At 43.9% G+C, this 11,352-nt stretch overlaps 1 protein-coding gene across 1 annotated transcript in view; it reads right to left on the reverse strand.

Annotated features, from left to right (window-relative positions):
* Nucleotides 1-1,786: 1,786 nt before the first annotated feature.
* TTC23 (tetratricopeptide repeat domain 23) overlaps nt 1,787-11,352 on the reverse strand; it is a 109,738-nt gene continuing 100,172 nt past the window's right edge. The window contains exons 10-11 of the mRNA XM_008056970.2: nt 3,229-3,311; nt 1,787-2,357 (exon numbers count right to left, since the gene is read on the reverse strand). Of these exons, the coding sequence (XP_008055161.2) occupies nt 2,243-2,357; nt 3,229-3,311 (198 nt within the window). The 3' untranslated portion in view covers nt 1,787-2,242. The remainder of the gene's footprint in view (nt 2,358-3,228; nt 3,312-11,352) is intronic.

Below are 11,352 nucleotides of genomic sequence, written 5' to 3' on the forward strand. Positions count from 1 at the left end.
CTGAGACACAGGAATTTCAGTGCTAAAATCAGAACTGTCCTGGGCATACTAGGACAGTTGTTTATCTCGTAAGTACAAATTGGAGCATTAATTAATCATGGCCATTTCTTGGGAGTTTAAAAAAATTGAGGTGGTTTAAGACAAAGGAGTAGCAAGATGATCTTTACCTGTTTGTAACCTTTTAGGCTTTTACCCAAAATACAAAAACACGAATAGCTGTAGTATTTCTCTCTTGTTGAAGTTGACAGATTTAATGGATGGGAGACATTTGGTGGAACATTCCTAAATTCATTCTTTCCCGGAGTGGGGGACTAAATTTTTAAAATATGTTTTAGCTTTTGTGATTCCAAGATACCCTCCAAGAAATACAGAAAGGAAGAACCAATCAGAATTCACACTTCTTTTAAAAATCCAGCATGGACTCTTAGTTCAGGTTGGTGAAACAGAAAACAATAGCCTGGTGGCTTAAAAAACATTTATTTCTCACAGTTCTGGAGGCTGGGAAGTCTCAAGATTTGCTTCCTGGTGAGAACTGTCTTCCTGGCTTACAGACAACTGCCTTCTCGCTGGGTCCTCACTTGGTGGAGAGAGATCCACAATCTTTTCATATAAAGGCATTATCCTTATAATGGCAATATTCATCAGAGCTCCACCCTCATGACCTAATCACCTCTAATACCATCACACTGGGGGCTAGGGCTTTAACATGAACTGGGCAGGCGACACAAACATTCAGCCCATAGCAGACCCCACTTGTGTCTTTAACTGTACAGGACACTTGGTGACTAGTGACTGTACCTCGTGCTTTTTTTGCACATTGCCATCATCCTACAGACCTGGGTCTGGGACCAGTGAGTACCAGCAGGGATGGCCTGTGTGGTCAGCTGTCATGCTCTGAAGAAGACAAGGGACCCTGTGTCTCTCTACCCTAGCTATGGTTCTTTTTCTTTTATTTCTGCTATCAATTCTTGAGGTGATGCCTCGCACAAATGGACCCAAGGTGGTTTGGGTTTCCCACTGGGGGCCAGAGGGGAAGGGCCTGTGCTGCAGTCTGCTGCCATCTTAATACCACCCTGCAGTCTCACTGGCCACGGTCCTCACTGGGAGGAGGGAGAAGAAGGGATGGCACTGCCCACACCTGCACCCCAACCTCTGAGGTCCCCATCTACTGTGTTCTAGCACTGGATCTTCTCATTGACAGCAAGGAGAAAGATGCTCATATCTTCTCACTTGAATTTGCTATTCTCACACCATTATGGCCTTCCCCCCATCAGGAGGTTGAAGATCACTGTGAACAAAGGGCCAGAGGCTGTGTCAACACAGGAAGCAGCTCCAGGGGCAGGCTATATTTGTTCTGCCTGGAGCAGAGGCCATGGGAGGGATGGGAAGTGGCAGGGAGTTGGCAACCCTCTGCTATATCTTCCCACTTGCCTTTCTTTCTTCTCACATCCTTACACCTGTCTCCCCTAATCCCTGGGCCAAGTCTGGTGTGCTGGCCATCCGCTCCATCATACCTGGCTCTTTTCCTCTGTTGGAATCACTGCCATTCACCGATCCCACGAGCAGACGGTTAATACCTGCCTAGTGCCCCGCTGTACGGCGACTGTGTGTATCTGGTTTACTGTTGTGTCCCAGGTCCTAGCATACACCTGGAACATACCAGGTGCTCAATACAATTTGAAATGACTGAGCACATGGATGGAGGAAGCTGTCTCCCAGTCCCTTTTCAGACTCTGAAGATCTCTGAGGCAGACTTCATTTCAAAAACACAGGTTGACACCAGCACTTCCAAGTTGCCTTTATTAGCACTTTATTCTCAGTCCCTATTAGCGTTCTACAAGAAAGGGCTTTTTCCAGAACATTATTGTTCCAAATCTGACTCCAGACGTGTGCGAGGAGCCATGATGTGTACAATCGACTTTCCTGCACAGGAGGTTCTGAAATTCTGAAGTCTTTCAGCTGCAGAAGTGCTGATGAGTAAAAATCCTTGTTGGCAAGAAAAACCACTTAGGTGATAAAAAGAAAAATATGTTATAGCATATATATCACCCTGAAGGGCATCCACTGTTAAAATGTGGCCCCCGGGAGGTTTAAGGTATCACTGATGCATGTTAGAGCAAACATTTGGCCTTGAAAATCTGCATTCTGACTCCTGAATTCCATCTTCTTGTAGAGAGATTTGTATAGCACCTTCAATGGCAGTGCCGGGCCTGCCCCAAGCTTGCTTTGGGGTAGGGGGGTCTCAGTCCGCTGTGCTGGTCCTGGCCTTCCCCAGCACAGTATGCTGAGGGATGCTGGTGCCAAAGGCCACTCTGGCTTTTGAAACTTGTCTTGGCTTTGTGGCAACCTCAGGGGTCCTGCAAACAAGCAGAGGATGGGGTAAGCGGGCACCCCCTCAGCCCTCCACATGGTTTCTACCCAGCCTTTGCTGCTGTGAGCCAGGCTAGCAACTGCCCAGGTCCATGTCAGGAGCAGTTTCGAGGGGTGTGAAGAGAGGAGGCTCATGGCACAAGAGCACAGCACATTAGAAGTTCTCCTCCCACGTTTACTTCCTCGCAACCATCTTTGATGAGCTGAGGCAATCAGCCCCTAGCTGGCTTGGTGAACAGGACATGAGCAAAGAGGATTGTCAGCCTCCTTGGCTGACCTTCCCTGCCCTAAAAGAGGCCAGTGCTGCTCTCTACTCCAGGCTGCTGCCTTGCTTCCCTGAGCATGGACTCAGCATCAGCATGAGACTGGTGGGGGACACAGGCTCTGTGAGGTGGGCCCTCCATAGCAGAGCGCTGGGCCTCTGCTCACAGGCTGAGAAAGCATGTGGCAGCCAACTTTCAAGGTCAAATCAGCGGACTCTCCAGTTGAAGTCCTGACAGTTACCCAACGGCGGAGGGAAGCCCAACGCAGGGATCTAGGAGGCCAAGTGAGTGTGCTGAGATCCCCACTCCAGCAGGTGCCTCAGCCTGCATGGGGCTGGTCTATGGGAGAGTGAAATCCAGTGTGTTTCTGACTTAAAGGGCAAATTCCTTTCTAATATATGGGCAAGGAAGATGTTTTACAACTGGGTTTTCAAAGAAGCTGGTCTTACATTTAACTATGCAAGTTATGGGAAGTCAGTCAAACTTTTCACAGAAGGTACCACAGAACCTTCTAGAAACAGCTTCCTCTGAGATTCTGAATAGAGAAGGTATGTGAGATGCTCAGAGGAGGACGTGTGAGAGAAAGCCAACTCACGTGGACAGGATGTCCAGGGTCTGCTGCGTGGCTAGAGTCCTCTTGTCCTGTGGTCCATACAAGAGGGTCTGAATCTGAAGACACTGCAGAATACCAAGTAGTAATCATGAGATTATGGAAAGGCCACTAAGAACATTTTGCAGGAGAATAAAGTCTCCCTTGAATGAAAGAAAAAGTACTTCATTCTTAGACGCATACTTTGAAGGAACTTTCTCGGGGTTTCTCCTAGGGACAGTCTGACCTTTGATTTGGATGTTCTGAGGGATCTAGGAAACAAATGTTCAGTATTCACGCTATTTCTTAAAACTATCTTATGCCAAAAAAAAAAAAAAACTTTAGTATTTAAAAAAAAATAAAGACAAGAACCTTGGCTTCAGTTTCTATTTTTATATGGCTTTTGCCCAGGAAAGTTTTTTAATAAATGGTTTTGTTTCTTGCAAACAAGTACCTTATTGTTATATGGGCTTTCTGTACTCACAGGTACACAGCAGTTTCTTAGTTGTTAGGAGTTAAATATTCAGCTAGTAGATTGTCCAAGCCTGGCTTTGGCTTGATTTCTCCCTTAGGCTTATTTTGTCTTGCCATTTGATTGCAGCGCAAACTCAAGGAGAGGAAAAAGATTAAAGTTGTGCCCAAAATGGCCAAAATAATTTTGAAAAAGAATGAGGTAAGGAAATTGCTTTACTAGATGCTATGACTTTTTATAGAACTACAGTATTGGCCAGGCTCGGTGGCTCAGCCTGTAATCCCAGCACTTTGGGAACCCAAGGCAAGTGGATTGCCTGAACGTGTGGGTTCGAGACCAGCCTGGGCAACTCTACAATAAAAAAATTTTTTTTTGCTGGGCTTGGTAGCGCACACCTATAGTTCTGGCTACTTGGAAGGCTGAGGTAGAAGGATCGCTGGAACCCAGCAGGTTGATGGTGGAGTGGCCGTGAGTGTGCTACTTCACTCCAGCCTGGGCGACAGAGTGAGACTCCAACTAAAAAAAAAAAAAAAAAAAAAAGCAAAGCAAAACAAAACAAGAACTACAGTATTAAGACAGTGTGGTTTTCAGTCAGGGGTAGACAAAGAGACCAATGGAACAGGGCAGAGAGCCCAAGATATGGCAGATGACAGAAAAGCCCCTGCAGGATTGATGAGGAAAAGGTGGGCTAGTCAACAAATGGTACTGGGACCACTGGTTTTCCAATGGAAGAAAATAGATCACTATCCCATGCAAAACACAAAAATTAATCCCAGGAAGACTTGAAGAACTACTGTGAGATGTAAAACTTGGAGATTTTAGGTAAAAATATTGGAGGATATTCTTCTGATCTTGAGGTATGAAAGTATTTCATAGACAAGGTCTGGACAAACCCAAAATAAAGACTGATAAAATGTAACTATATGAAGACTCAAAACATCTGTGCACCAGAGTTCACCATAAGCAAGCACAAAGACAAACTACACCGAGGAAAGAAATGTGCAATACACAGAACTGACAAAGGCTTAATATTCAGAATACATAAAGAACTCCTATAAAGTAATGAGAAAAACCAAGCCAAAGCAAAACCTCTCAATTGAAAAATGGTCAAAAGATGTAAACAGATTCTTCAAAGAGTTGACAACTGGCCAATAAACATGCTTAATCTTATTAATAATCAGAAATGCAAACTACAATTTCAGGAGGTGGGTATCACTTTACCCATAAAATTGTAAAAATTTGTAAAAACTATGATGATACTAAGCTTTGTCAAATATTCAAATAAATAAGAACTCTTACATATTGATAGTGGGTATTAAAATTGGTGTTACCCCTTTGTAGAATAATTTAGCAATAGTTAGTAATAATGGTATGTATATCATGATTTACATATGCATTGTATTATATCATATGTATGTGATAACATACTAATGTCAGATAATAGGTATATATATGCATACATACAAACATAGATTAATCTCATAATTATGAAGTCAACGGGGAAAAAGAAAATTGCAGATGGATGGATATAATATATAGATAATTTATATGAAGTTTTAAACCATGTAAAACAAAACTACAGTAAAATGAAAAAAGCATGGGAATGATATCAAATTCAAAATAGTCATTATTTGGGGCTACGATAGGTATACAAGGAACTTAAACTGTATGTCATGTTTTATTTCCTATACTGAATAGTAAATTCAAAGGTATTTGTTATATATCCATACTTTTCTGCATATCTAAAATGTTTTATAATATATTTTTAAAAGATCAAATTAATTTTTCGACATAATAGCTTGAGTCAAGAAAGGTGTGAGGGTCTGGGGACTTAGTACTGAAGGCTGTTTATTCATTCTGATCAACCATTTTTAGGTCTTCAAGAAAATTAAAATGCAAGCAGCCAAAATGCTTTGTCTTTATAAGCTGTGGAAAATAGCAAAGTGAAATGTTTCAAACTGAGGAAATGAGAATGTGGTTCTGAAATCTGAGAATGTGGTTGTCTTTAGAGGAAGGAAATATCAGATGAGACTAGGACAAGCTTTTTTAAATAACAGAAAATAATCACTATTTCTTAGTTGACTTCTATAGCAACAGGAAGTAGTAAACTATTATTTTATTTAGTACATAATTCAAATTCTGCAAAGGCAAGAATCCCAGCCCCTCTGTCTAATAAGCCCCCTCCCTTTCTAAGTGTGCACTGGGCCTCGGCCTGGCATAGGCACCGAGCTCCTCATTCCATGGGGTTGAACCAGCACTGCTCTAATCCTCAGATAGAGTGCTCTGACCCTGGACATTCAGGAACCTTGAGAAAGCTCTGTTGCTTTGAGGGAAGGGGTAGGGACAGGTTTTTCACACCAGTAATAATTGATGAAAACCCTTCCAGCACCCCACTTGGATTACAGCTATTGAAAGCCTGGGTACATCTCCGGTTAACAAGATGAAGCTTACTCCATGCTGGGCCTGTTAGAGGAGAGGTCTTGAAAGGGACAGCAAGCAAGAGAGGCAAGATGCTTCCTCTCACTCACTGCCAGTCAGAGAGACGCCTTTCTCTCAAGGGCTAACACTGCTTACCGGAATAGACTTCATTTTCTCCTCCATGCTCAGAAATACCTTCAGTCGGTGCAAAAGATGAGGGCTAATTTTAAAGCCACTCGAACTTCTGTGTTTACATATGTATGAGTGCCTCTGACGCAGTTCATTTGAGAGGAACTGATGTCGACAAGGCTTGGTGTTAATTCATTCGCTGTGGCATTAGGATTTCACTGACACTGTAACAATTGATTGAGACAGCCCAAGGTCTCAGTTCACTCTGCCTTAACAGATGGCTTTCAAAATCTAATACTCATCATCCCACACCTTTGGTGATTGAAGCTTCTTCTCCCTGGCCCCTCATTCTCTAGGGAAAGAGATACCATTTTGATAGAACTCATACAAATTCTCAGTGATTCTACTACCACCACACACCCCTGCCATTTTTTTCAGACCTTGTACACTGATCATTTTCACTGGGGGTGTTATTGAGTAGAGATAGTGGAGTTAGGAGGGGGATTGCGGTGGGTAAAGTGACCCTTTTGAGTAAACAAGTCCTGGAGAGGTAAGTCCCATCTCCATCCTAGCCCTAGACCCCAGTCAGAGCTCTCGTGTTCTGGTATTAATAGATGTTTCTTTTCTGAGGCTACTTATCCTTCCTAAGGATATTTATTCAAAATTCCAGCTGATGTGAGAAGAGATACAAAGGAATGTCAACTAGGAGACAGAGACAGATCCTTAGCACCCCCCCAATCCCTCTTAGGGTAACAGGGTCCAGGAGGCAAGAACAGGCACCAAGATGGGACAAAATGGTTCATCTATCAACTGAACTACTCTTAAAAGGATACCTTTTTAAGATAACAAAATAACCCATTATGGTTTTCTACTAGAGAATGTTTTATATAGCTGCATATTTACCTAAAAAATATAAATTGAAGTTTTCAGTGTTCTCCTGTTCTTAGCTAAATTTACTTAAGCATTTTAATGGTGAATTAGGTGTTTCAGTTCTTTTGCTAAAAACATAGGCATTCACAGAGAAGAAGTCAATAAATGTTAACTGAACTTACCAGAGCTAGGCATTGTAGACACCTCACTGAGCTAAGTCAAGACCTCACTAAACCTTGACATTAGAACATTCTCCACCATGAATAAAGAATCCTGTGTGCTCTGGATTCTTCTGAGAGGCCCATGCACACCTCTTTGAAATCAACCACCAAAGGGTGTTTTTCTCACTTTAAAGTGAACATTAAATGGTAATTCTGAGTATCTAGATGATGTTTAGGGTGCCATTACATTGCTGTCATTCTCCTTGATTTTTTATGCAAGGGTTATGAGAAGTCACTTGTGTGTCTAATATTCCTTAAATACCAAAGAAGAAGCTCTTCCTTCTCTTGCAGGAAGACAGAAGGGAATGTCTGCTTTTACCCTAGTCTGCAGGCTGTCCCCAAATGGGGCCATCTTGCTCACCATTGGTTTCCAGAATCTTGCACAGTCCCCAGCACGCAAGTAGAAGCAATAGTTACTAAATGAATGAATGGATGATTAACAGAAAAGCTGGGGAAATTCTTATGTGGAGCCTTAAGACATGGCTGGACCATAGGACTCCAGTGATTCATCAGTTACTAAAGCCCCTGGTAGGGAAGTTCCCATGTGAGCACGGTGCTAAAAACCTTCAGCATCAAAATCCAGGCATGTTCAAGAGTAGAGCATGTTTGCTATTTACTGCTTTTTCTTAGGAGTCATGTATAAATTTGGGTAGTTAAGAGACAATGAACATTTGATGCCAACTTTGAAAATTATTTTGAACATGACTTTGAGGTTTGAATGCTAAGTTCTAAGGAGGTCAGGAGCCAAGGAAACTAGGACAGGTGTCATCAGTTTGCTGTTTTCCTAGCTATGGTGCCTCAGAGAGCACCCTTTCCAGTGTGGACAGAGGGGTGGCTCAGTGGCAGTTACAGCACAGGGTTAGCTAACTCAGTATACTTGGGCTTTAAAACACCACAACACTTAAATACCCAGAAGCATATATTTCTGTTTTGGGGGATCTCCGAAGATGTGCAGTCATTACCCGGGTCATTTACTTAGCAGCACCCTGTAGAAGTAGACTGGTGGTGTCTTCCTTCCTCCCATCCTCTCACAACTTCCAGCCTGAGGTCCTGGAATTGCTTCGTAACTTCCAGTGGGGGAATTTCAGACAACGAGAATATTGACGGAACACATCCTATATACTAACAGAGGCAGTGCAGCCAGGAATGCAACTAAAGAGTCACTTAGGTTACAAGGCAACATGGCTCCATAATAGAAAATCGAGGAAGACATGCCTCTTCATTCCTGGTAAGGATCCAAGCCAAGCTTGTTCATGCTATTACTTGTATTTTTGTCTTCACATGAAATGAAAAACAAAGGTCTTCACATGAAATGAAAAATTTACAAAGGTAAATTTTTAAAACTGCTCTAAATCTGAGGCTCTGAACTCACTGTCCTTCTTTACACTTATCTGATGCCAGATCGTGTCCATGAAGGAGAAGTTACCCAGAGACACAAGAACTGTGCTTCTGTATTCATGTCAAATCTCAAAGCTGGCATTAAGAGAAAAGAAGACCTCAGAAACCTTGATATGTGGGAGTGTGAAATGTCTTAAGTGTTTAAAGAAATACAAATACACTTGCATTTACCAATCCTTACAAGGCAGGCAGAAATGGCTAACTTGGGGGAATTGAAGGATAAACCAGAAACAATTCTTCAGATAGCCTCCTCCTATAGAAACAGACTCTGGGTGGTGGGTGGTCTTCCTGAGCCAATTGGATACTAGCCTTATCCTCACACCTCCCTCCACATCTACTCCTTCCTGCAGCAGATGTTTGCAGAGCACCTGTAACATGGAGACACTGTGTCCACTTCAGGGACAGAGGAGAGAACGGGCAGACATGGGCCTTGCTCTCAGGGGCCTTGCAATGTAACGAGGAAGACAGCCATTTAAATAGATATAAATATATATGCCATAACAACTTAGGATAAGAGTAGCCAAAAAGAGACCAGGAAAGAATACAAGGGTGATATTGGTGATGGCCAAGGTACTTGGGCCAGTAAAAGTCTTTGTGAGGAGGTGACATTGGAATTGAGACTTGAGGGATGGGGAGTCAGCCAGGTGAAGAACGTTGGGGGTGGGGTGTGGGTGGTGGGTGATGGGTGGTGACAGTGAGCTCGCAGGGAGAAGGAATTCCAAGTGTTTGAGGGAACACACTCCTGCAGCCCTCTCTCCCTCCCCTCCTTCTTCCTCGGTCTCTGTCTCTCTCTTTCCCTTTCTTTCTCTTACACACACACACACACACCCCCACACACACACCCCACTGCAGCTCCCTTATTGGGAGGGCCACAAATCCTAAGACCCAGGGGCTGATGCTCGGTGGGTGGGAAGGGAGCCCCCCAGGAGAGAAACACAAGTAAGGTGCAAATGGGGACCCTGGGCTTTGCAGGGAAATGGGACATAAGGGAGAAAGGGAGGGAGGCCCAGGCACTGCCACCCACACAGCTGCTCAGAGCGGACCTTTTGGAAAGTTCTCCCTGCTGTCTCCTGGGTGAGGCCCTGGGAGTGTGGACGTTGTTCCTGTCCCTCCCTCACTCCTCACCTCCAGGTTGCCGAGTGCCGTGGGTTCTGTGTCCTTACGGCCATCCCTCGACTCCCCCATGACTTTGCTCCAACCCCTGGCCACTGTACTGGAGCGAGCTACCATCATCTTTCTCCAGGACAACTGTAACGCAAACATTTAGAAAACAGACACATCAGCAGGACTTGCTGTCAGCAGAGATCCTGCTGTGTCTCCACAAGGAAATCGAGGCTTCTTTTCGAGTGGATGGTTGGCTTTTTGTCTAAAGGTTGGATTTGCCTATTTCTGGCCAGGCAGAGCAGGGAATGCAGATGCTCTTAAAGCTGAGCCTTCTGAGCTGCCTATTTTTGGCAGATGTCCCTGTTACATGGGGCTCAGTGAGCTGGCTCAGTCCTTTGCGAGTCTGTGATCTGCACCCGCCATTCCTGACCCTCTCTTAACTTGTTTAAGGTTACACTGAATTTATGTGGTAGGAGATGTTTGCTTTTCCCTCCATCCCTGGCCATCTACCCATAAACTCACTGTTCTCCTGCACCTAGTGAGGCTCTGACAAATCACTGGAGAGTCTCAGGCTGGGACAGTCTGTCTAGACCAACAGTTCTACACCCTTCTCCCCCCAGACCTTGAGGCCAACTGATGACCTTCTAAGGTATTGTGCTCACCAAGCCACGGGAACAGTTCTGATATTCCATGGCAAAAGTAGCCTTGTCTGTGTACACTACCCATCTGTGTTTTCTAAGGGTCAGCAAACACGGAGGGATACTGGGTCTGGGTGCCATAGCTGAGGGGCCTGACTTTAGGACAGCTCCTCTTCCCTGCAGCTGATGACACCAGGGCGGGCTGTGGCCAGGGCACCAGGAATTCTCATTTCCACCCAGCCTGTGGCACGCAAGAGAAGTTCTGCATTTTCCCTATGGAAGACTGAGAATGAATGTCCTTGATTTCTTTAATTGTCAGCTCTCACTCTTATATCAATTGATTTATAAACATCTTCAAGTCAGGGGCTTGAAAAGTCAGTTGTTAAGCACACTTCTCAACCAAAGAACAGGATTTTTTACATGAAATTAATGTCGTATGATCATCTTCGATTTAAAAAAGATGGACTGCTGCAGCTCAACAATAGGTTAGTCAAAGACAATTAGAAAAGTCAGAATCAAGGACAAATGAGGCTCTATACATGAAAGTGATGTAGATGACATGGTGGCTCTGTGGAGACTGTACATTTGGCTCTGGATTTCCTGGTATGTCTAGGGCAACAAGGAAAACACCAAATATGCCAAAGGGAAAGTAAAACGAAGTGGGCCACTGATGAAGTTACAGGACATGAATTGTACATAAGATATGGCTGCCTTTCAGGAGGCTCTGTTGGAAGAATGGCTGGGCTACAGCAGAGACCAGATGGCCTGTTCTCCAGTCTTGACCCATGACCACATAAGTCCTTTCCAGCATTGGCTTTTTTGCCTACAACATATGAATAAAAACAAGCTCTAACTCCTTTCTTTTTTTTTTTTTTTTTTG

The sequence above is a fragment of the Carlito syrichta genome, unplaced genomic scaffold (assembly GCF_000164805.1).
Source record: "Carlito syrichta isolate Samal-C Ts95f unplaced genomic scaffold, Tarsius_syrichta-2.0.1 Scaffold302587, whole genome shotgun sequence".
Lineage (NCBI taxonomy): Eukaryota > Metazoa > Chordata > Mammalia > Primates > Tarsiidae > Carlito > Carlito syrichta.